The sequence below is a fragment of the Puntigrus tetrazona genome, chromosome 3 (assembly GCF_018831695.1).
Source record: "Puntigrus tetrazona isolate hp1 chromosome 3, ASM1883169v1, whole genome shotgun sequence".
NCBI lineage: Eukaryota > Metazoa > Chordata > Actinopteri > Cypriniformes > Cyprinidae > Puntigrus > Puntigrus tetrazona.
This window is the reverse complement of record NC_056701.1, coordinates 20,265,965-20,292,846: the sequence shown is the minus strand read 5'-3', so window position 1 is coordinate 20,292,846 and position 26,882 is coordinate 20,265,965. Positions and strand designations below refer to the sequence as shown.

General features: G+C 37.5%; 2 protein-coding genes and 1 non-coding gene across 9 annotated transcripts in view; 1 reads left to right on the top strand and 2 right to left on the bottom strand.

The window, feature by feature from the left end:
* The first annotated feature begins 509 nt into the window (after nucleotides 1–509).
* Nucleotides 510–581, top strand: trnac-gca. The gene has a single exon. It is a non-coding gene; the product is annotated as a tRNA-Cys (tRNA).
* A 1,788-nt stretch (nucleotides 582–2,369) lies between these two features.
* Nucleotides 2,370–5,684, bottom strand: arl5c (ADP-ribosylation factor-like 5C). The gene is made up of 6 exons (XM_043235940.1): nucleotides 5,247–5,684; nucleotides 4,359–4,419; nucleotides 4,114–4,261; nucleotides 3,877–3,960; nucleotides 3,155–3,306; nucleotides 2,370–3,045 (listed from the first exon to the last, which is right to left on the bottom strand). Exons 1-6 carry the CDS (start codon nucleotides 5,290–5,292, stop codon nucleotides 2,997–2,999), a joined length of 540 nt encoding a protein of 179 aa, XP_043091875.1. The 5' UTR covers nucleotides 5,293–5,684; the 3' UTR covers nucleotides 2,370–2,996.
* A 2,262-nt stretch (nucleotides 5,685–7,946) lies between these two features.
* The window catches only part of cacnb1 (calcium channel, voltage-dependent, beta 1 subunit), a 30,077-nt gene continuing 11,141 nt past the window's right edge, over nucleotides 7,947–26,882 (bottom strand). For 2 of the 7 annotated variants that reach the window (XM_043235196.1, XM_043235201.1), the window contains 13 exons: nucleotides 22,423–22,542; nucleotides 21,244–21,366; nucleotides 20,930–21,066; nucleotides 20,433–20,500; nucleotides 19,043–19,185; nucleotides 16,183–16,263; nucleotides 16,009–16,067; nucleotides 15,678–15,787; nucleotides 15,251–15,259; nucleotides 13,373–13,524; nucleotides 12,653–12,748; nucleotides 12,151–12,336; nucleotides 7,947–10,566 (listed from right to left, as the gene is read on the bottom strand). In XM_043235196.1, coding sequence (XP_043091131.1) covers nucleotides 10,096–10,566; nucleotides 12,151–12,336; nucleotides 12,653–12,748; nucleotides 13,373–13,524; nucleotides 15,251–15,259; nucleotides 15,678–15,787; nucleotides 16,009–16,067; nucleotides 16,183–16,263; nucleotides 19,043–19,185; nucleotides 20,433–20,500; nucleotides 20,930–21,066; nucleotides 21,244–21,366; nucleotides 22,423–22,542 — 1,755 coding nt within the window. In that variant the 3' untranslated portion in view covers nucleotides 7,947–10,095. Of the gene's footprint in view, nucleotides 12,337–12,652; nucleotides 12,749–13,372; nucleotides 13,525–15,250; nucleotides 15,260–15,677; nucleotides 15,788–16,008; nucleotides 16,068–16,182; nucleotides 16,264–17,755; nucleotides 17,785–19,042; nucleotides 19,186–20,432; nucleotides 20,501–20,929; nucleotides 21,067–21,243; nucleotides 21,367–22,422; nucleotides 22,543–26,882 lie in introns of all 7 variants that reach the window. The other 5 variants (XM_043235199.1, XM_043235198.1, XM_043235200.1 and 2 more) reach the window with 5 other exon arrangements.

Here is a 26,882-nt window from a genome sequence, read left to right as displayed (position 1 = left end):
AATTTCATAGGACAAGTAACAGCTGAGTTGAGTCGTAATACTCTGAAGACACAAAGATGCAACGTCTAAAAAAAAACAGTCATAAATGGACTGAATCTATCTATGGCGTACGTTTGCATAATATCAGATTTTCAATACACTTAGTGGCTTCAGCATCCTTTGAAGAAACAAAAATCCTGGTTATCGCAGGCATTTCTGTGTATTGCAACAGGAGGCTGAGAGCAAAAAGCACGCGCACACACACACACACACACACACACACACACACACACACACACACACACACACACACACACACACACACACACACACACACACACACACACACACACACACACACACACACACACACACACACACACACACACACACACACACACACACACACACACACACACACACACACACACACACACACACACACACACACACACACACACACACACACACACACACACACACACACACACAGAACTGGGAAAACATCACCTGTGCTGGGCTTCTCAGGAGGGGGTATAGCTCAGTGGTAGAGCATTTGACTGCAGATCAAGAGGTCCCCGGTTCAAATCCGGGTGCCCCCTCTTTTTTTTCTATTTAAAAAAAAAATACACTTCTAGTAGAGGGTTTTCAAAAAGACTTTGAGGATAAAACAGACCAGACATATGAGACCTGCCGTGAATATCAACCAGCAATAACACAAAGACACGACCTGCTTACCACAAACAGACCTGGATTCATTCCTGGCTACATAAAGCTTTTCTCTCTCTCTGTTGGATTTTACTTCATAGTTGTGAATCTCAAACTAACTATGTTTCAGTCAAAAAGCACACTAGTAAGACCACAATGTGAATATTACGGAGAATCAAATCCGGGACAAACTGCTTCGTAAAAAGTAAACAAGTACACTCACTGAACTCCATACTATAAAGTCATCTATAAAGAGACACAACCTGATCTGATGAAAGTGTCATGAAATCAACATGTCTACTCTATTTGGAGAGGGTTGAGTGTACTGTATATTCAGCCACTAGATGTCGCCCTTTGTTTCAAAGGTGATACAGATCATCAAAAAACTGGTGGAAGGTAATAGACGAAACACGTTGACTTAATCGTACTTTAAGCAAGATATATTTTTTCCCACAAGATGTTAATATTAGCCTATATCCTGATATACAGAAGTCAACATTTGAAGTGGATCAAAATATTTATTCAAAGTTGTCCTAAAACCTAAAAACAAAATGTGTTATTGTCTTAGGACAGCTTTAACTTTTTTTGATCCACTTCAAACGTTGACTGATACTATATATATATATATATATATATATATATATATATTATGTATTATTATTATTGTGTTTGTTTTACAAAGGACCTGATACCTTCTATGAATCTTACAGACCTAAATCTCACCTGATAGTAACACGCAGATACAGAGTCTGATTACCAAACACACACCCAAACTGACTACATGAGCAATTATTTCATTATTGTGGACTCACTTAATGACTCAGCAGAAGGAGAAATCATGGATACGCTGTCATCAGCTCACTCGACAAGCCCACACTGTCATCAATCGAAGAAGCAACTCCTATTCATCCCATATACACACATTTTAAATAATCAGTAACGATTGTTATGCATTGACTTTTACAACAGCTCTATATTTCATCAGAAGAATATCAGCACATCAGCTAATTTACACGGGTCTGTAGGCTAAAGTACTGTTTAGTATTCAATGTTTGTTTAATGTGAAAAGGTTAGGCTTAAAAGATTAATAACATATATATGCATTTCAGTCATTTGATTAAGCATATCTTGAGCAATGCTATCCAAATATTTGTCTTCACCTGATTGAAGGAAAAAAATGACTGAAAGGCAATATTTTATATATATAATGTAGTTTTTACAACAGCCTAGACTTGCTTTATTTGTATAATCAAAAAGTTCCTCTTACACTCCTGTAAAGATATACTAAGTTTAGCACATCATTTATAAAGAAGTGCAAATGAGATCTCACATCTGTGAGGCGTAAAGAAACAAGCTATTCAGAAAGCTAGATTCAAATACAGCGTTAAGAGACAGATTGTCCAGAGACAATGACATATACCTTAACGCATTAGCAAATCAAAATGCTCACATGCAAAGCAAATAGGTCTACCGTAGGCTTTAATGCATTTGCATGCGGATCTATAAAAAGGACACAGGACAGATTATCATCTGAATGATCAATGCAAATTGAGCTGTAGTCTTTGATCTGATAACATCGATCGTCTTCATCTCGTTTGGTCTGCGTCTCCTATTATTTAACCTATACTTAACAGTGATTTACATTTTGAACCCAGGCTAAGTATATTTGTCAGAGACAAAGGCACGTTTTTAGTAGTTTTATTTGTACAAAAACCTTTTTTTGTACAAAATTATATAAGAAAACATACTTTGAATATCCAGTATACTTTTTAAAAATAAAATACAACTGTTCCATTCTGCATGCACACGTCTCTATAGCATACTCAAATCAATTCCCTTTAAATACTTCAAGTAATGCTTGTTCAATAGCTTAGTGGTTCATCATGAATCAGTACAGGCATGTGAACCAACACCCCCCACCACCACCCCACTGAGATGGATGCCTGCAGACAATAACTCCACGTGAGAAGCGGAGCCGTCAGCACAGCCGGAGGTGAATACAGTGGCGACAACACATCATGATCAGGTCAGATCATTGCAAAAGTCAGTAATGTAAACATGTGGACCTCTAGAACGGAGTCACATAATGTACAAACACAAACGTTCATACGCATACACACAAATTCTCTCTCTCACACACACACAGAGTCTCCAGGCTTGTTCTGGTATCCAGAGTAAGTGGACGAAGCGCGTTCCTCCAGGATTCAGTTTATAAAGATTACTCAGACAGAGGCACTGAGAGCTGGACGAAAGTCTTAAGTAGGCCCGATCTTTCTTTCGGCAGAGGTTTAAGGAGCACTGTTGCTGGACTAATTCGCCACAACGCGGGAGCGCATCCAATCCAGACTGGCTGGTAAACTGTAGGGGGTGCAAATTAAATACACAGGCTTTAACTCGGATGACTTGGAAACATTTTTGACAAAGCAAAGTGCTCAGGTAAACATGCACTCATAGAAAACGTACATACCCTTCTCCAGTGAGAGCGCAACAGGCCTGGACATGCCAGGAGCGAGCGTTGAGCGAGCTGAGAGTCAGACTCTGAGAGATCTCTGCAGCAGACATGCTGTTCTTCATGTCCTGCTTATTCGCCAAAACCAGCACCGAGGCGTTCTGCAGGTCCTGTGTGGACACACAAGGAGGAGAAGCTGTGAGATTAAACCATCAGCATTAAAGAATAAATGTTTAAAAAGGGTTTGGACCAGGGCTGGTCTAACCCAACCCTGAAAAAAACGATTCAATCATTTGTTTGCATATTTAAAATGTACACAACGTCCCGAAAGGTACCTAGATTTTAAAAATCACATGTTAAAACGTTGTCAGTAAAATAATGCATGTTTGTTTTTATTTTGGTGACTATAAATGAAAAACAATGTTTTGTCAATTTAATGAAACAAAAACATTAAAAACATTATTGGCATGGATATATTACAACAAATAGGCTATGGTTTCTCCTGAGAATATTATATATTTATATATATTAGTAAAATATAAAAGTAAAAAAATAACAATAAGAAATGACAACTAAAATAACAACTTAGAAATAAAAGAATTTAAATTCTAGGTTTTTTTATGTTTTTAAACATTTCTCAAATTATAAATAACACAAAACCATTTTCTTTAAACCATGATAGTACACATGCAAAGTGCACGAAATATTCATAACAACAGTGCCGTGAAGTGCAAACTAACCTCATGTGCAAGCATGCGATGAAGCTCCTCTTTAGTTACAGTCAGGCGTTCCCGATCAGTGCTGTCGACCACCAGGATGACAATCTGTTTAGGGAAGCAGATTATACATTTTATAAAGATGATAAACTTGATAACAATACACTTTCTGCCACAGGGAAAGCAAAAGGGAAAGAACAATCATAAGAATTTTACGTATTTCCCGTGACACCAGCAAGGCATGCGGTAAATGACACACACCTCTGTATTACAGTAATACGAGTTCCAGGTAGCTCTGAGACTCTCCTGACCACCGATGTCCCAGACGAGGAAGCGCGTTTTCTTCACAGCAATTTCCTCCACGTTGCTGCCAATTGTAGGTGAAGTCTGCACGGCTTCTTTTGTTAAACTGAAAAGAAGAGCGTACAAGGTTAAAAAGCTGAGTGGAAACATGCATGTAATAACAGACTGAAACGGTTTATGCTTTCAAAAAGAAAAACACTTACAACTGGTAGAGGATGGTGGTCTTCCCGGCGTTGTCCAAACCGACAATAATTACTTTGTGTTCTAAAAAGCATAAAAAAAAGAGACGTTTTAGACTGACTCCGTTTAATCTACTCTGTATGACAATGTCAGCTGATAACATCGACCAGATGCATTTCTAAGAACACGGTGTTTAGTGATCTATATCTGTTTGGGTTTAACAAAGTTCAGAAAAGTTGGGTAAATCGTTGCAGAACTCCTACAAGTAAGCAAAACACCTACGATCTTTGAACCTCACTGCCATGTACAATCTTATCTGACATGTGTACAGACAGAACAGACGCTCTCCTCAGTGACACTAAAATGGGCTTTTCACGTTCAAAATCTTGGGCAATCAGTAGCACCGACCGGACTTAAAAGTTCAATGTGAACATTATTCTTGTGTCACTTTAAATCTGAAACAATACAGCCCAAACAAGTTCGACTAATTAGCGTCGCCTTTTCAGACCGATTAAACGACGCGTGCGCGTTTTTAGAAAACAAACCAAGCTAATGAATATTTAATGAATACGAGCTGAGGACGTTTATGATTGGTTGCATGTTACTAAACAATATCGTAACGCAGAGTTGGAGGAGTCGGTCAGTCTAACAAAAGAAACAACGTTCGCCTTTATTCGGATTTTGAACACAAGTTAACCATTAAGTTAAACATGAAGCGTATAGAGGAAGAGAGAGAACGATAAGTTTCTTAAAAGCCAGGACAGGATGTTACCTGCTTACCGCTCTATTGACTGAAAACTATTAAACAATCTTAACAGCCGTAGTATTAAGACCTCTTTACATCAGGTTGATAAAATACTAAGCTTGCATAACCAGAACGATAAAAGCACATCCTTTTCAGACGGTCTCACCTCTGTCTCCGAACACAGTCATCAGTTTGGCGAAGAGAAGCCCCATCTCCGAAGGCAGGGAGTTTAAAAGGCCGGTTTTGTCAATCGATCTCACCGGGTTTTCTCAATTGTCCGAGCGCTGGACTGAATTTGATCTTCTGGGTCCTTTGATTCTTTAAAGCGGTGCTATAAATACTTTGTTACGTTAAAACAACGGTCCAAGGATCGATAGCATTCCCCTTTTGCTTGTTGCTCCGTCCTGTCAAACAGACCGTTCGGACGCCGGAGCTCAGGGCCGAAGCGTTAGGAGATCCGTTCCCTGAGCGTCTGTGGGTTAATCGTCTGGTGTCTGTCTAATTACCCCTCTGCTCCGATACAGTAAATCGGGCCGAAATACGGAGTCTCGTCGTGTTTTTCGTGGGCGTCTGCACTCCGCTCATTTAAACGACGCGTGCTGACGCAGAGGCCGCGTCACGCGTTTCAGGGGTAGACTGAAAGACGAATCCTCATTGGACGCTCACGACCGTGACGCAGTTTTCCGTGCCGTTCCATTTATCCGTATTTGGAACGGGGCGGGGCGTTCTTCGACAGTGTGGCGTTTTATTTTCGAATTACGGGGGAATTTGAGAGGAAGTTTAACGGAACCCTGATCAGAAAGAGAATTCAAGGAATTCCCTGGACTCTCTCTGGTTTAGTTTCTGTTACACTTTCTGATAAAAAAAACAAAACAGATATAGCTGACTCAAATCAATAACCTTACTTGACATTTTCTTCTGACCTCAGTGATTTGTGCAATCAAACCTTTATCAACCCTTATACAACCAGAAACCAATCACAGACAGGAGAAAACAACAATAACCAAAACTATATTGTTGACTGTTTATTGATTTGAAATGTTAAACTTTAAAAGAACAAAATCAAATATTCTATGTGACCATGGACCACAAAACATAAGGTTTTAAAAGCTGAATAACTTAGTTTGTTTTGTTAGGATAACATAGAATTTTGCTGAGATTTTGCACGCACACACATATATATTTACAGTAGGATATTTCCTAAATATATATTTGTCATAAAAGAAAAATACATCATTTTGACCCCTACAATGTATTGTTGGCTATTGCTACGAATGTATCTGTGTTACTTATGACTGGTTTTGTGTTCCAGGGTCACATATTATGGGCAGAATATAGCAACTGATAAAACCACAGTTTCCAAAATGTCATGCGTCCTTCTCTTTCTGTTCCTCTTGATGTGATCTAAGTGTGATGAGTTTCCTGTCAGTGTTCTTCTAAGAGTGCTGAGCTGAATCGGCTTCTTGCAAACCCGCACCTGAGCCCTTGTGTGTTTGCAGAATGACACTGTGCTTCGAACACTTTGGGTTATCTACTTAAATGCCACGGTATGCACACAGTGACACAATGTGACCACATCTGCTACAGGAAGAACAGAAGCATGCAACGCACGGTGTGCATGCAGATTAAATGCACCAGTGTGGTTAAGTGTCATCCACACATCTGGGCAAGAAATGCATAAAGTCTTGTCGTGGTGCGGTGGTTCTTCAACCACCTGTGAACAGAAACCGCCGCTGCTTCAGGTGAAGATGTTTGTGTTCAGACAAAAGAAAGAAGAAAATATCTCATGCGTAGTCATTTCCAGACAAAGCAATCATATTTTGCATGTTATGAAAGAAATGAATTTGGCACAACGAATGTGTCATTTGTTCCAAACCTGTATGAACCAAACAGCAGCCAATGACTTCTTCCACAGTAAAAAATAAATAGTAATAATACATTGGAAGTCAATGGCTACTGTCAACTATTTGGTTACCAATATTCTTCAAAATATCGTCCTTTGAGTCCAACAGAAGAAACAAACTCACACAGATTTGGAACTAGTGGAGAGTGAGTAAATGATGACGGCGTTTTCATTTTGGGGTGAAGTCTCCCTCGAAGACAGTTTTGATCTGAAACTTGGCATGATCGGCATGTAATATACAGTTGACTCGTGTGAATTCAGAGGTTCGACTGTAAACCAAGATTGCCCCCATAAATGAGAGGTGATAGCCATCTTTTAAATTCTTCCTCGCGCCCCGCTGTCTCTATCCTGCATTGTTTCCTCACTCCTTCCTTTTTGTATTCTTCCTGACCCCCCACCACCACATACTCTTTCTCACCCTGTCCACCCCCATCACTTCACACCATTACCTCACTCCCCTCTATTTATCACTTCACTTTGTCATCCCTCCTTCTCATGTTTCTCACAAGTCCCTAGTGGATCTATACCAGTGCTTCTCAGTCTTTTTGATTCACAGAGGCTCCAGCGCGATATTCGAAGACCTCCCCATCATATACGGCAAGATACCTCTGGTGTCTCGGTTGTAGTTGAGAAAAAGTGGCTTTTTTATTGATGTATTAAAAGTATAAATGTGGCAAATTAGTTACATTACATTACAATAGTTACATATTTTATGTTTAGTATATTTAACATTTCATAAAATATAGCAAATAACAGAACTGTTATGATTCCAGCAGTTATATTCTGTATTCAAGAAAATGTCTTGAAGGAAAAAAAAACAAAAAACTAATTTGATTTCATCTTACAACTTGTTTTTGTTTGGATTAGAGTTTGGTCATTTTAATACCAAAATGGCCCTCAGTAACACTTTTCATCCATATTGATAAGTGACTAAATGAAATGAAAGACACAGGAAACAGTTGATCCAGATTAAAATTTTTAATTAAAATATTAATTTATCCACAGATTAAAAACAAAAAGTAAAATGGAGCTACAATCAGGCACCAAAGAATACGTCTGTTTTCCTTATATTTTGAAACAATTGCGATAATGCAACAATAACATTATTTAGTAAGCTATCTACTTGTATATTTAGCGAATTCCATCATGATGATCTTTTTCAAACATAGGTGAGGGTAAAAAGAGGCTCAAAGACATTCACCAAGGCTCTGGTTACATAAAATAGTAAAGACTCCAGATTTTCTCCCATTTCATACACACACACACACACGCACACACAGTCCTGGCTTAGAAATTGGCCACAGAGATAACAACACAAATAGCAGTAGCATTAGCGTGAGTTTGGCAGTAGGATGTGTGCATGTACGTCAGTGTTGAGTTTGTGTTCATCTTTTCAGCTTCTGAAGTGAATCCTTAAACGGTCATGCAATAAACACCTTGTTTAATCTTCGAATAGCTAGCAGTGCAAACATGTCGCTATGATAACAAGGTAAAATGGCAGTGTAGTCTACTATCACACAACAACAACAACAACAACTCTATGTGTTGCACTGAGTTTAGACAGCCCACCGTGTTCATGGTGGGAGTGGCCTGATGAGAGATTACGGCACTTGTGATTGGTTGGCTTGTGTGACTGACGTGCAAATAAGGCAGAACATGTTTCCAATGGCAGTGGTACACTAGCGGCACAAATGCTAAAAGCCCTTGAGCAGGCACAGAAGACGGGACAGAGCCGGTTACAATCAACACAAAGCTATTTGTGTTCGACATTAGCGGTGGTCTCGAACATTTTGGGCATTTAGTTCTAAAATTTGACCCTCTTAATTGTTTTATATTTGCATATTAGCCTTTTAGAGATGCTAGCAGATTTGGATGAACATCTGTTGATGCACGTTAGCGCTTTTTAGCCCTATGAAACTATAGCATGTGAGCACCACAGCACCCCTTGAGGATTGGAGGAGTACGCAGCAGCGGTGGAGCTCGGTAAAGGTTTTAGCAGGCTCAAAACTGGATAGACCTTTCGAGACTCAATAAATAAAAGAAATAGAATCAAATAGAAATAGAAACAAAGAGACACTCTGCAGTAGTGTAGTCTGGGGAAACAGATTGGTGGAAAGAAAGTCCCAAAAAGACTACTGTGTATCAGAAAAACCCTGTTTAAGACTACAGAGGACGCACACGCGCACACACACACACACACACACACACACACATACACCCGACCACCGAACCTTTAGGAACACACACACATACGCTTGAAAGATTTTGGTTATACATTCTGAATAGTGTTTAATGCTCAGCGAGAACAGTTACTAACCTTCTAATGATTAGGAGTCATGCAGTACTATACAAAAGTAAAATAGAAATGAAGAAAGGTACTCCTGCTTATTCCAAAAAATGTGATTTAAACTAAATTAGGGTGAACACGTGTCTTTATTTTTCCAGAGTTGTCCTGGCAAGGATATTATATTTTGGCTTTAGACCTCCATTTGCATTCAGTCAGAGTATATTAAACATTTCACATTTTGACTTAATTCAACAAAAGAAAAAAACAGCAACAATGTTTTCATTTGTCATGCAGCTGCCACCAACAATGTGTGGGTATCTTGGTTGTTGCGATCGGAAAGACTCAAAGTCTGGTAGTGTTTTATCCTTAGTCATCCAATATACGATGCCTAGTTTTTCCCTCTGCAACTATTTACAAACTAGTGTATTCAAGCCTTTATTTAAAAAAATACATTTTAATTTATTTAGAAATCCTGGCCAAACTAAACGACCCCGAGTTCAATTCCCGGCTCTCTCTCCAGCCAATATTTTCCTGTCATCTCTCTACGATTCTCTCACAATAAAGGCATAAACATCCCATAAATAGAACTTAAAAAAAAAATCCTGGCTAAGAAGAAAGACTTCTGAGAAAAAGAGGACACGTGCTGACCCTAAAATATGTAATGACCGAGAGCTTTGTTAGCGTAATGCGAATGTCGTGAGTGTCAGCTGTACAGCGTTAGTCAATGATTGTGTGTTTCTCTGGGTTGTAAACAGATCCAACTATAGAGATTCTATATAGTGTCGCTCTAAACAACTCGTCACCCTCGTCTCAGGTAAACCTGCTCTAGCGAATGTACACATCTCTGCTCCACTCCTCCTGGTTATGGTTGCGGCCCGTCGTGGCTCCGCCGTCCCCTGCGTCTTGAGAGTAGCGTTCCCTCAGCTTGCCTCGTCCACGCTGGTGCTGATTGGCTGGTGGTGGGACCATGTTGAGGTTCTCCTGGTCAGGCTCCGCCCCTTCATCCTCCCAGGAGGCCTGGCGAGGAGCGTGGTGGGCGGGGTTGAGACGGTAGGAGCGGCACGGGTCCGGCTCCTCGTACGGGTCGGTCTCCATGTCGTCGGTGTAGGCCGAGTCGCGGCTGCCCTGGGTCTCGGAATCGAACGTATCCTGCCGTGACAGACCTCGGCCGCTGGTTTGCAGCTGGCTGCGTGAAGAGCGCAGCGGCTGCTTGCCACCCAGGTCGCTCTGGTAGTCTTGGAGACTGCCCCGTTCAGGCCCTTCCCTCTTCTGTTCTCCATGCACCAGGAACGGTCCCTAAAGTGACCCCAAAACACACCGCAATATGCCAATGCACATGCACATGCACACACGCACACACAAAACAGAGCAAGCAGCATGTTAATACAAAACATTAGACCTACAAGTTATTTCAACACATCTCAATACTATATCCTCAATAACAACTGGCATATGTAAAATGCATTCTTCACTCATGCTATCATGGGAAAGAGATGCCAGGGCTCATAGTATAAGTGCAATCTCTAAATTTCATAAAATGCAATTTTAGTATGTAATCATGAAGAATTCTGTTGCTTTACTTTAAAATACCATTTTGATTTTCAAAAACAATAGAAAGTTAAATGCATCTGATAAACTGAAGACATAAATGCACACCATGCACGTAATGTAAAAAAAGCTCCCCCTAGTGGCCATATCAAACACACCACACAATAAATAGAGCTTCTTTCAACATTTTTAGTGATGATTCAAAATACTGGGTTAGATTAGATCATATTAGATCATCTAAATGAGATCAGTCATCTTTGGAGCTAATATAATATCTCAACCCTCTTTTGTAAAAATTCTGTACAAAAATATTGAGCAAAATCGTTTCTTTTTATTGTTGTTTTTATCAATGTTTATATACATTTCAAATTTAAAAATAAATAAATATATAAATATATGATTTTGAAATGTATATAAACATTGATAAAATGTTTATAATAGATAAATAATATGTTAAAAAATAATATATATATGTGATTTTTTTTTAAATTAATAACAAATTAAATGTTATGTATATGTTTTAAAAAAAATCATTTAAACATCTTAAACATCTTGAAGTGGCCTGTGGCTATAAGAGGAGAAACGGTCTTTTATTAAAAGCTACGCAACTTTGGTCTCCTAGACAACCGTGTAATGGTGAAGACTGAGCAGATGGATGCTCGTTTTTTTTCTCGTTCAGATTGCAGTGAGATAGTTAAAACGCACTAACACACATGCACTGATCTATCCTCTGTGTCCCTCACTGGCTCACTTTAGCACTCGCTGTCTCCCTGTCAGTTCTGGACGCAGACACACAAACACACACTTGTTTAACTTGGGTAAACAACGCTGGCGTCAATGTACATACACAAGCTTCTGTTAGAATTTCAGCTCAGAGTTAATAGGGCGGTGAGTGCGTTTTTCAGAGCTGGTACCATGGCAGCCTGGAAGAGGGTAGCGGTCTGAACTACATTTCCCAGACAGCAAGAGGACACTGTAAAGTCCGGCAGGCGTTTCAAACGAGAGGGCAATGTGTGGACTGTGGAGGACTTATGATTATGTTGATCATGTATGGGATATTTTGATCGTGTATGTGTGTGTGTTGCATTATTTATATCATTGAGAGATCCGTCAAAGGAGAGGAGCAGAGACAGACAACAGAATTACAGTCGGGCATTTCTATCTCTTGAGCAGCCATCGTTACTCTTCTGTGGGAGACGGGTACGGGACCCTTCAATATCCCACTGTAATCTGTCTTTAGAGAGCGTGTTCTTCTTCCTGTTGCCCTTGCCCTGTAGCAGGGGAGCCATCGAGGAGCTCCAAGTTGCGACGCAGGGAAGTGAGCACCTGTACCTGCAGGTTGGAGACGGGTTCGGGTGAAGCTGCCAGGGCGGCCGTGGCCATGGTGCGATTGAGCAGAGGGTTGGGGGGATTGCTGCTCGGAGGGTGTGTAGCCTTCCAGTAGGCCTCCAGGTACTCAGCCAGGTGTTCACACGCATCCTCCAGCTGATTCTCATCTAGTATTATGTCAAAAAGCTCCTGAAAAATGAAAATAAATAAATAAATAAATACATGTCTCACGCAGTCTCAAGTTGGAGACAATGACTTTGCATATGACTAGACAATACTGACTTTACTTCCCCAAATTTAAAACAATCCTATATGTGCCCAAAACAAATAAAAATAAAGAAGAAAACGCAAAACAAGAGGAAATGCAGCTTAGGAATTAAATGTCAGCAAAAAGCCTACTGCAGATTTCACAACTTTGCAACTACATTAAAACCAAAAGCAAATTATACAATTCTAAAAGTGTACATAAAGGTTAATCAATGCAAATAAAAAGTCATATTCTCACCGGAGGACACTGTGCAAGTTTATCAGCTGCCACCATTTGGACGTTGAGATGTTTGGCCTGAGATTTACCCCTGGACTTTATCAGCCTCTGCAACACCTGATCGAGAGGGAGTCAAAAGATTTGTGATCAGTAAATCGAAATTAATACTTTTAATCAGCATGATTTATTCATATTATATCAATCAAAAGTGACACTAAAAGACATTTATAATGTAATGGAAGATTTAAACAAAACACGAAAATCTTATTATTACTGTTGTCAAATGATTAAAATTAAAGTTTTGGTTTACACAATATATGTATTTATTTATTACGTGTATATAAATAAAATTTTATATATACATATTTTAATATACAAATGCATGTAAATGTTTTCAAAATACATACATGCACACGTATTATGTAAACAAAAACATTTTTATTTTGGACATGATTAGTCTTTTGACAGCACTAAAACACAGTTTGCACAAAAATCTAGGTTCATGTGACACTGAACTTGTGCTAACACTTCAACTTTGCATCACGGGAATAAATATTCAAATAAAAAAAATACTTATTTTAACTGTAATAAAATTTCTCAAAATACTGTTTTTAAAAAAATTAAGCCATCATAAACGAAGCAACTTAAAAAATAAATAAATAAATAAATAAATAAAATAAATAAAAACACAACGACCGCAAACCAATGAACAGTAAAGTGTGTATTTTGCTAAGTGTATACCTTTGGAGAGGCAATCTTGATGTAGACTATGATAGGTGCCAGTGACGTCTTGGCCAGTTGAGACGGATGGTTGATTGTGTCGGCATCCAGAGCCACTAACTGAAGTGTCCGGGCCAGCTCAAAGATTCTCTCGATTTCACTCTGTACCTCAGCTGCCAGATAAAAGAAAAAATTATGTCATTATTAATGCATATACAATATATTATAATTACATCCAAGCAGAGAAATCTTCACTCAGTGTTGCATCTATTGCACATGTTTGCTAAAAAAAAGTTCATTAACACACTGCAAAATGTGTTTTCTTAATTTGTATCTTGTCTTGTTTTCTAGTAAAATATCAAAACATCCTAAAAGGATCATAAACGCAGAAACCACATTTTCATTATTATTTTTAATTTAGCCATACATATCAGTAAATATGCTGTATTTTTTTGCAGTGTATACTAAACGAGCACACAAACACCCCTCCAACTGTAATAAACGAGATGAATATCAGGAAGACTTACCTCACATTTTCATTTCATACTCAAACCTATGTTAGTATATATCATGCATGTGGGAGTTATTATGGTCTGCTTGGACATACGCATGTGTGAGTGTGTGCTCATGTGCTAGTTTACTTCCATTTAACTTTAAATAAATGGAACGCTGAACGGTATGACAGTGGTCTGCATAAGACCAGTTACATGCCATGTGCAGCTTTCATGCACTGATCCATGAAAGTCTGTAGAAAGCTGCAGTGATGTAGAGATCATTATGCGTGTTTGCGTATGTGGGTGTGAAGTGCTATATGAGAAGTGGCATCACACTTCTTACAGTGAGTCACAATCTATGCATTTAGTTAATAAAAAAAAAAAAAAAAAAAAAAAAGCAGAAAGGCACCTTACTTTTTTGTCAAGTTACCATTTTAAAAAATGTGATGAAATGTAGTTATGAAGCTTTTTAAGGGGCAACATTTTTTAAACTGTCTCATCATTACGCATTTTACTACAATAATACCAGAGCAATGTATTCCAGAACTAAACAATGACGATCTCAATTAGAGTGACAGCATCTTTAAAAAAAATAAAACCTAAATACACACAAAATTAAATACTACCAACTTCAAAACACCTAAATTAATGGGGCTGAAGGAAAAACACTGTAATAAACAAAAGCGTTTAACTGGTCCCTAAGCATACAAACCATGAGAGGAACTCCTGGATTCCTCAGAGAGTACAGTGCAATCTCAAAACACTGCACACAAACTCAACATATAATGCAAATATATACTTTTCTGGTTAAATGTTATCTTATCTAACTATCACTTCATTACCATATACCGAAACTGCATTTATTTGATTATAATTTTAGTAAAACAATAATAATGTGAAACATTATTACAATATAACAGATTGTTATTGTAATATATTTTGACATGCAATATATTCCAGCATAATTTCTCCGGTCTTCAATTAATATTTTTGTGGAAACCAATGATGCTTTCATTTGTCAGGATTCTTGAATGAATAAAAAGTTCAGAATACGGTCACTTTTCATTACTTTAATGCACCTTTGGTGAATAAAAGTATTAATATTATGTGCAACATAATGATGAAAAAAACTACACCACTTCCATGTGTTGCTTATTCAACACATGCTCGTTTCAAAACAGCTGAGCTGCTGAAAAATGTTGATAAGTTAGTAGTTTCTTTTTTTTTCTGCAGTTAATAACACCACAACTGTACCAAAAATTAAAGACTGTTCACTCCAAACTCAAGGAAGCGGGTTAAGAACAGGGACAGATGGATGGAGAGTTAGATGAATGGATGAGGACATAAATGAACTGACAGACGGATGGCCACAAAGAGGAAAAGGGTGGGATGGTAAGATACGTACCCAGTACGTCTGAGGTGAAGAGAAAGAGAGAGAGAGGGGGGGGGGATGTGTGGAGGGAAGGAGTGTCAGGAGAAAGCAAGATGAAAAAGAGAAAAAAGACAGATCAGACATGAGGAAACACTGAGAAAAATGTTCAGGAAACAGAGAGAATGTGTACTAATATACACTTCTGAAAACTGACAGGGCTTGACAAACACATTTTCATGCCTTATTTGAACAGAGTGTATATTTGCAAACGTTTCTGTGTCTACATATCATTCCTCCCAACAAACTGGCTATTTGTTTAGCTCTCGATGTGTGCATTTTGAAATTTGCTCAGAACATTTATTATTTTGGTCACTCTGCGTGTTGCTAACCCACACGTTCAATCTTTCTGACCACACGAGGGAGCTCTTTCAGTAGCGGTGTGTGCAGCTGTGGTTCATACCCAGACTGGATCTGGTGCTGGAGCGCTCGATGATCGTGTGTTTGCTGGGGTTGTTTAGCACGGAACGTTTGGCAAGTGAGATGTCTGCTGTCACCCTGGTGATGGATATTCTGGAACACACAACAAACCATAACCATGGTATGCCAATTATAGCACAGGCGTATTGTGATATTTCCAGCGTTTATGATCCACACAGAACTTTGCCATTAATATTAGCAGCTTCTTTCACAACATAAACGTTGCCAAATTTCAAAACGATGAACTATTTTTGTTCATCATTTTGTATAATAAGTCTTTATTTTCACCATGACGTGTATATTTTGGTACCCACCTGCCTTCGAATTTGTGTTTTAGAAAATCAAAGAGAGCTTTCTGCATCATATCTGTCACCTGCAATGATACACAAACACACACAATTGAGCAAGATGAAGAACATGCCTAAAAAGTTTCAATAGACATTTGTCCATGACTAAGACTTTTTTGAAAGAGAGATATACGGTCTTGCCTCGTAGCCTTTAAGGGATGGTCCCACCAAAATAATGGGTCTCATGGAAGGCACCACATCATAAGGAGGAACATGCTCCATCTGAAGATTCAACACACAAAACCTCTTCAGTGAAATCATAAACAGACCGCAAACATTTGGCTTTAAAAACAGCATTCACACCCATGTCTTATGCTTCACTTATGCTTCAGAAGGTTTTTTTTTTTTAAATGCTTCCTTTGTTTTTCCTCTGATATTCTTAGCAATAACGGCTCATAATGGAATTTTCTGGGTAGCTGATGACTTAAACAAATATATTTTTATTATAGGCTAATATGAGAATTTAGTTTTAATTTAGATCAATCAAAATCTGATTTCTTATTATTTAAATATGTATTTTGTTTAAAATATATGCTTGTATATATGGTCAATGTCTTACTAATATCTTAAAATGGTCTTTATATATCATGTAGAGTTACATTTAATGAACTATTATTAATATATGTATATAAAGGTTAATACATAATATACACTTAAGATAAAAAGTTATGGCTGTCAATAAAAAAAAAAAAAAGTAAAATTATAATAATATAGGTGGTTAATTTAATAAAATGAATTAATCATGTAATATAATAAAAAAAAAGAAAAAGACAAAATCATTCAACAAACATGAAAAAAAATTATCCTTAGAATTTATATACTGTGTTATCATCATATCATGTAAATAGCTCCTTATTTCACTTGCTTGGAATATGAAAAATACATTTCTATTAAAATATATGTTAATACATTATATTCAGTGACAGAACTGTAGAAACTAAAAACGTCAGTTTCAGTAAAACATTTTTTATACGCAAAGTTTAAATACATTTTTTTTAGGATCATATAGCTTCTCTTTCCTCCTCAGACAGAGCATCACTTTCATTTAAGATAAGGCCTCTTCATGTTCTGCTGAGGGTCCTCCACTCCATGAAGTGTGTGTGTGTGAGAAAAACATGGATCTCGGTTGCTCAATTAATCCGTCATACAATAGATAACTGACCAAGAGTTTCAGATGGGTAGCTAATAAAAACCCCCATCTACAATCTAACATCATCATTTTCAACTCTGATGCATCCAGTCGGGCGTCTGTGCATGTGAGATCGTGTGACAGTAGCCATTGTGACAGCAGTAACAAGCGTGGGCTACCCTCTATGTCACAGACCCGTAATGGAAACGGAAACCGTGGAAACCTGTCAGGGTGTTTCTGCATGTACAAGAGAATGGCAGACTCCTCGTGTGTCCACATGTGTGGGTGGACACATGGGCCGGATTCATTCATTTCTCTGAATGAGATGTATGTGTCCTATAGAGCTAACCATCTTTGGCAGTAGTTTTCCTTTCTGAAATCTTTTTTTTGTAAACAGGACTGGTACAGAAATCCTGTCTGTGTGCCATAACAATTTACATTCAAGCACGACAGCATAGAAGAAAATTCATTTGTCTTTTCTGAAACATATGCACATGCTCAGCTGATCACAATAGCCTTAAGACTTCGATATCTTCATAACAAGTACAAAGACGAAACAGAAAGTTTGTTGTTGCTATGACTCACCGATTTCTGTTTCTGTTTGGCAGGCCCACCTATCATTCCACACACACACACACACACACACACACACACGCAGCAGCAAGAGAGAGAGGGCAAGCAAGCAAACAAACAGAAGCTTGTTAGTGACAAATTGTTAAAACATTTAGGATGCTGGGAGAGAATGAATCAACAAATCAGAGGTGGCCAAAGGAAGACAAGACGGAAGCACTAAGGTATTAGATCAACTTTCTTGATGAATCATTCAGGTTGATGTGTAGTAAAATTCTCCCAGCATGAACACGGCCTCATGAGGATTAATCCAAATGACCGGAATTGTGAGTCCAGATTCACTCAAGAACACACATCCTGTCATTATTTATTCACCCCTCATGTCGTTCTAAACATGTGTGACTTGCTCTTATGCATTAAACATGAAAGGATGGGAGAAAATCCCAGAGAGCATCATTGAAAGGCCATAAAGGTATCCCGTGTGACTTCAACGGTAGCTTTGAGTGAAAAGACTGACATTTACAATATTATTTATCAATAAATGTCTTCTCTGGTGTAGTTCTTAGATCTCACTCATGCTAAATAGATCAAATATGAATAGGCACATATTAAATTAAACAAATTTGATTTAGGAGCTAAAAACCTCATTTTTTTAACCAATATGGTTTCGACAAAAGCAACACAAAAGTACTACACCAATTATAATATTTTCTTATATAATATTGAATATATATTAAATATATATATATATATATATATACCTTTATTCTTGCAAATAATTATACAGGGTGAGTAAATAATGACCCTAAAATTAACTACCCCAGTAAAAAGTGTTTATATTTAAAATACATTTATTTCATACTTACTAAGTATATTTTAAATCTATTAACATATTTAGTGATATCACTAGAAAGACTATTTTAAAGACTAAGATTATTATAATAAAAATTATAATTAAACTTCACTTGGAGTACTACTTGTGCAAAATGCACATTTCTTAACATTATGTCTTAAATGTGTTTAAATGCAAAATATTTAAATTGTACCTGAAGTACACTTGCAGTATTTCCACTTTAGCACAATCAAATATTCTTATTGATTAGCATGAAATAAACATATTTCAAATATTTTTCCATTCATTTGTGTTTCACTAGGGTATAGCTGTAATAATGCATTAACTGGGCATAGACTCCCCTAATGTTTCGAAGACACAGAAGGTGCTTGGTTATGAACGAGTCTGATTATTAGTCACATCTGAAGGAGGCTGTCTATTAATGCATTCTGGGTTATCACCAGGGTTACCTTCTTAAAGAAAGGGAGGCGGGGCAGGTTGCCTTGAGGGGAGGTGACACTTCCGCCCACACCCTTTTGGTCGCGGGTGTTGGAAGGCTCCACCTCCTCAACTTCAGAATCCGAATCGTCATAAAGCCCAGAGGACAAGTCAGCTAGGGGACCAATTGGGAGGTGGATGGGTTTTAATGAAAGTACAGAATAAGAGAGGATGGGGGTGGAAGAGAGAAGTAGAGAAGGAAGCGAGGGTGAAAGAACAGGGAAACAAGGGTAACGGACAGAAAATGAGAGAGGAGGAAGAGAGGAAAAACAGCAGCGTGATGTACAGACTTTATTGAGTCAGAAAGGTGATGAGAACACAGAAGGTGTCTTAAAAAGGACAAGCAAAATTATATATATAAAAAAAGACGATTTCAAAGAAATGCAAACGAGTCTTATCTGTTAAAGTTCTTCTCTGAATTGGGGCATTTAAATTAATTCTAAATTTATGTTCCAGATTTATTTTATGTCTATGGTTTATGGGTTAAAGAAAGATCAATTACCTTACACTAACAAGAAAACAAAATTAGATTTTTTTCCCCATTTAATTATTTATCAAAATAATCCACATTAAAATATAGTTGATTTTTTTTACTGGCTCAAAAATGATAATAAAATGTTAATGTAATGTTTTTACACACACACACACACACACACACACACACACACACACACACACACACACACACACACACACACACACACACACACACACACACACAAATACAGTACAAATATATCAGCTACAGTAAGATACCTCACTATACTTCGAGAAACTGTTTTAATATTGCATTATATGTAATTTTACTGTGTGTTTTGTAAATAAACTGCAAAAGACCATATAAATTTGGGTGAAAACAAAGAGAACATATAGTTCTTTAGGTAAATTAGCATCACATTTACAATGTTATTTTAGCAACATTCATATTGGTTTTATTTTTGGGTACTGCTTTGCATTTGTACTTTTTATTTTAATTTATAGGCTATTAAGGACCTTCTGAGAAAATGCCCCTGATTACAAATTAATCAAATTCCCATAGCTGACACATCCATGACAGCTCACATGAACCACAGTAAGTGTAATAAAGTAAGAAAGATTAGAACCTACAGTTACAGATGATGATGAAAAAGAGAAAAGGAAATTTAAAAAAGCAGAAAAGACTGGAAGACTAGAAGAATGAATGATAAGAGGGACAAGAGGACGGCAGAGGGGATCCTAAAAGGGTGCTCTAACTCTCATTGTGCTCAGTGATTACCCAGTGTGAAAGTAACGGGATTATGTTCGGTGCATGTGTGTTTCTGGAGAGATGTCATACCCATCCAAACAGAACATAAACCTCACAGCATTACTGTCTGATCATACCTGTTCCAGGTGGAGTGGGCCTCCGGGCACCAGTGGCAACATCCAGACTAGAGCTTCCTCCGGACTTACTAGAAAACAGACAGAGAAAGCAATGCAATGCAGAGTAGTATGGTCGGTGGCTACTTACACCACCTTTCTCTGCTTGGTAAATATTGTTTACATATTTTTGAAAAACTGTCTAATGCACACCAAGGCATTTATAATTTATTCATGCGTTGTTTAACACATACATGGTAACCGTTTGTTTGTTCAAGATTCTTTAAAATAACAGCGTTTATTTGAAATCGCTTGAAACATTATAAATGTCTTTTCTGTCACTTGTAATCAATTCAATGCATCTTTGCTGAATACAACATTCATTTCTTTCTAATACAATCATGACTGACCGCCAACTTTTGAATGGAGGAGTAGTTAGTGATGCATGGATTAAATGTGTGTTTCACACAGTGAAAACAGCACAATGCAGCAGATATAAGGCTCGCGTGATTGGCTGTTACCTGGAGCTAAGGCGGTTCTGTCTCATTCTCTGTTCTTGTAATTGACGGGTGCTCTCAAGCTTCACCGGACTGGGGATAAACCCCACCTCACACCCTTCCTTCACCAAACGCCCAATCCACCAGTCATTATTATACTTCTGTAAACAGAAACACACAAACAAACCGAGTGAAAGGCAAGCCAAGTGCAGTTAACGTTGTCCATATGATCACATATACATATGATCAGAACTACAGACAGATCAGCATATTGTTGAAGGATAACACTATAGCTCAGATTACACTGACACTTTTTTAGGGAAATACGGCCGTCTGACCTCTTTGATGTGCAGGAAGTCTTTGGGTTCGAAAGAGATAGCCATGCCCTGAACCGGCACATCGTCATTAGGGCCTGGGTTATAGCCAACGTTAGTCCTCACCGCAAACGCTACAGGCTTGGTCTTCAGAGAAAGGGGACGAGAGAGATAAATGAGGAGAATTGAAACAGAGAGAAGTTTCAAAAGAAAAGAAAGTGATCTCCAGTAAAAAACACTTCAGAGTGGAGGGAAGAAACACGGTCATGTGATCAGTTTTACAGCCAGCTTATGGAAGTGCTCTTGTATATATAATCGGACTAATAGACTAATACTGCAGAACAGTATAATGCTACTGAACTCCTATCCCACTGGAGCAGCAAGAAACATGTTATGTGTGGCAAGCCTTAATCAACACATTTGATGAAGTTGTTAATTCATTACAACATAATCATTTACCCAGGAGTTTCTCCATGACTGAGGTGTGGGACCCCAAAATAACCATTTGTAATAAAATGAAAAATTCCGCTTCATGTTTTTAATAACCGTCCTTAAAAAGGTAAAGTGTACAATATCTAAAAAATTATAATACTGGCAATATTCCACAAACTTTCTGTTTAAAGGGTAGTAAAGGTCTGTTATTAATTCAGCACAAACCCCTTAGATGTAAAGCCTTGATTTGTAGATTGTTTCAGCCTTATGATTTATAGAAATCTACTAAGAACAGTTTGTAATGTTATCTTCTGTTTATAAATGTAGGGCTGGCAAAGTCTATTCTGTAATTTATATAATTTGATATTCTGTACTGTTCATGGGGGTTTTGTAACAAAATTAACAACAAAAAAAAAAGTTGAAAACAAACGTTTTTTGTAATTATTTTAACTCAATTTAGTTTAAAAGTGTCTAATTAACTTACATACGGACTGACCGATCAACAGAGTGCTATTAAAAATTAAAGCTGACAGTGATGAGGATCATAATCATAATACTGGATACTTTGACTAACATAAACTTTCACACTTTTTGGCTACTTTATGCAATAACATTAATAAAAGATTTCCTTCAGGATAGCAAATCTAGTTCATGATACAGGTGTTTTTCAAATCTCCCAAAAAGATGTTCTTCCAACAACCAAGTGTCTGAATAACAGACCAACGAGAAACTGAAAGAAACTAGAACAGAACACATATAAAAGTAAGGCACCTTAGCCTTCTCTAGGGTGGCAAGAGCTTGTCTATCGGCTTCTTTCCTGAGAGCCTCAGGGTCCTCCTCCAGAGACACGTCAGAGTCTGAAGGACGACTGGTGTAGGAGTCTGCTGAGCCCTGCCAGAGAACAGAGAGGGGGAGTGAGAGGGAGGCAGGGACGGAGGGTGAATCTGTGTTAACAGCCTTTGGCACAGTTTTTAAAAAAGCTCTTTTTTCAATTAGTATTCCTCATCTAAAAATCACACACAATAACGGTTTTACATCTCTTCTTCCACCAGACCAAAAGAGAAGTGGCGCAGATGACCACACAGTGAGTTATCGTAAGGCGTGCGAACAATTTGTGAATGAAGAACAGGTTGAAGGAGGGGGCAGGAACAGTGTGGGAGGAAGTGAAAGGGAGCAGAAGGTACAGTACAAACACGAGAAAAGAGTTTCTAAGAATATGAGAGGAGCAACACAGAAAGAAACAAGTGTTTAGAGCGGCTGAATCAAAGGAGATGAGCTTCCCGTGATTTTAACAGTTTGTGTATGTGCAAGGATGTAAACAAACATTCAAGACACTGCTGTGTCATACTTGAATTTGCTTGTCCCAGGGGTTGATTTTTATTTTATTTTTTGCTGTTACACTCATCATTTTATTATATTACAATATCATATTACAATCATCTCTCCATCATGTTTAATCATTTATGCATGGTATTTAAATTTTTTTTTTGTTGAAATGAGTTACCATAAGTGAGTTATAAGAAATACAAAAAAAAAAAATCATAAAAAGGTAAAAAGTAGTGTGTGTATATATATATATATATATATATATATATATATATATATATATATATATATATATATATATATATATATATATATATATATATATATATATATAAATAAAATCATAAAGGTAAAAAGTATTTTTATTTTTATATATATATATATACATATATATACACACACACACACACACACACACACACACACACACACACACACACACACACACACACACACACACACACACACACACACACACACACACACACACACACACACACACACACACACACACACACACACTGCTAAATGTTAGCCTGCAGGGCCGGTTCAAGAAACACACATATGTCTGTATTGATTTGTACTTGCTTTCGAGTCTGGGTAAGTTCACAAAGATACTAAAAGCAGACGAAAACACACACAAAACGTGGTGGCATTGACTCTCACAGTACAGTACGATGTCAGAACCTTTATATAAGCCTCCCACTCCTCTCATCTCTTTTTTCCCTACTTTCCTCTTGTTTCCTTGTCTATGTTTCAGGTGTTGAGCGGACTCTTATTCGTGGGAGGTGTGGACGGCGTGCGGACAGCTGCAAGAATGACTCACTAGATGGATGCGCTTTGCGTGTGTGAACATGAGTGCATTCGGTTTGTCACATATTTGTGAGTATGTGTGTGTGCATGTGCGTTTTAAATAGAAATGAGAATGTGTCAGGCTGACATATGCCATATGCAATGATGTTAAATTATTCATTGTGAAACAGAGGGTCACAGGAACCCAGTGCACACGCTAAATATCACCGGCTTCGCTAGGCAGCAACAGATTGCACACACACACTTTGCCTGCTAGACTATCACTTTTACAGCAGAGATGTTATATTTGTAATTGTTAGTACGGTGGTCATAAAGTGAGCTAAATCCAAATCCTGGCAGAAACAAAATCACACAAACACACGTTTTTCTATTAAGGTAGGGATTTTCCATTGACATCTATACTGACCCAATGATATTTCTATCTTCAAAGCCATTCTGAGTGATCATATTCTGTGTGTTTATTAAGTAAAACCACACTGGTGCTGTTGGCTGGTCCCACAATGTAAGCGATTTCAGGTTTTACGAATGTTATTGGGAAATTTGATAACCTGACAAACACAATTTAAATGGGGGACATTCCATAGACGTCTACTGTCTCCAAAATATAGTGTTTCACATTATAATATTAATATTTCACGGTTTCAGTTTTGCGAAAATAAAATCAGACTACACAGAGCAAAGGCTGTGACAAGACAAAAGACAAGCACATAACGAAGAAATTCATTACACAACAGTTAGAAATTTGTATTATTTAATAATCAACAGAAAAGACCTTTTAGTCACAGTGGTGAACAATGTACTATAAACTAGCTAAATGAAACGATCCAGGGCATTTGTTTAAGGTATTGAGGAATTAAAATTTAATTACTAATAATACCACACTAAAACTACCTAAAATTTAGCTTCATGAAATTAAAGTTGAGCCAAATGGACTATTTTAATAATGTCCTTACTACCTTTCTGAACCTTCTGTGTCAGTTGTGTTGCTGTCTATGCAGGGTCAGAAAGCTCTCAGATTTCAACAAATATATCTTCATTTGTGTTCTGGAGATTACAGGTTTGAAATAACATGAGGGTATGAGGTTTAATGAAAGAATCTTCCTTTTTGGGTGAACTATCCCTTTAAGATGCTTCATGCAATCTCTCACCGCATTTTAATTCTGGTATTTGCACCTCGGCCCTGTTTTGTGTAACTGTCAGCCGCCTATGTGTTTGGCAGTTTTCAAGGTCGCACCAGGTCACCTCAGTAAAAGTCTACGACATCCATTCTCTTCAAACAGCACCAAGAACTTCACAGTAATATCCAAGGCCTGAATGTTATGAAGTTGGCTCCATTGTAGTAGCAACGTATTAACAATAATATTAGCTTAGGCTCCGCAGAGCTCGTAAACAAAGTTGACATTTTCCGTCTTCCAGTGTGTAAAGTTCCCGAGGCTGTGTAGAAAGCAGCCGTGAACATTATACATCAATAACACTGTCAGACTCGCGCTAGTCAAGCGGCGACAAGACAGGAACACGGAGCGAGGAAAGAAACAAAAGACATGCCAGAAGATGACGGCTGATCGAGAGAGAGAAAAAAAAACGAGAAATGGGACGAAATGAAAAGGACTGTGTGGGAGAGGTGGAGAGGAAGGATTAGTACTAGCTCTGAAAAGAAAAAAAAGTCTCCCACACATTGTGGGATGATCAACTGTAACAACTACGCCTCTCTATATGAAATCAACAATAAATGGCTGGCAGATTATTCTGATGTTTTTCCTCTTATAATTCCTTTCATGGGGTTTTATAAGATATGATTTCAATTTAAAGAAATGTTTTGTGCTCCATATTGGTAAGCTCAAAAATTAAGATTACTACTTAAACGTCTTTCTTTTTTTTTTTTTTTTTTATGGTTACAGTACTTGCAGTATACAAGGACATTCAAAACACATTACAGCCATATTATACATTATATAACCTTCATATTTCTTCTTTAGAGTTAAACTAACTAACCAACAGTACTCTAATACACAGTAACATTTTAGTATAGGGACCAATTCTCACTATTGACTAGTTGTTTCTTTGCATGCCTGTGTTTAACATATTGGCTATTTATAATTATTATAAAGCACATATTCCACATGATTATATTCAACATTCCTAATGCTACCTAATACCTAAACTTAACTTTTCCTTAAACAAACAAATGTATGATGGCCTTTTAAAATTCAAAAATAGGGCAAGTCAGAATATATATATATATATATATATATATATATATATATATATATATATATATATATATATAGTGTATCAAAGTGTTTAAAACCCCAGCACTCATACAACATACTGATTCTTTCAATGGTTTTTAATATTTTAAATAACATGTGGGTCTGTTTACGTACTGTTTACAGAGTTCAGTCAGTGTAACGTGAGAAAGTCAAAAATGCATGTCGCTGCTGGGAATGTGCAACAAAGCCATATGCTTCTGAATTAATTTGTTCCCAAAGCACGGATCAGATTATGCATTATTTGTCCTTTGGATAATTGAATTGTTCTTAAGTGAACAGTCTACACAGAATGACAAATAATGGTAAGCACATGCACACAAGCAGATAATGTTCATGTTTGAATACATTGCCTCCTGCAGCAAAGATTAAGGATATGCTTCTGAGCAAACCTTGAATTGTGTTTGCATCTGATATCATTCTCACAATCTGCATTAGTCTGATCCTAGACACTTAAATATCTGCAAGCCACTTAAGCAATAAATCACAGCTTTATTATGCCACAGAATCTGACCATCAAAATTAAAAAAATGCCAGATCACATTTAGAAATGTATATCTTGCAGCTATAAATCTGACAAGCCAAATACCCTGCTGTGAAACACAGTGAGACTAAACCGGTTCATGACACAAAAGATGACATTTTACACATTTTCTTAACATTTTTTCCCCACAAAAGATGCCAATCAACAGCCTTCAATTCAACCAAACAAATTTTACAATTTACAGTGCCATACAGTTCAGGCATCATAACAATTTTATCTCAGCATTTCCCCTGCTTTTTTTATATTACACCACTGCATTTTAGCGTTTAAAAGCTTAAGAC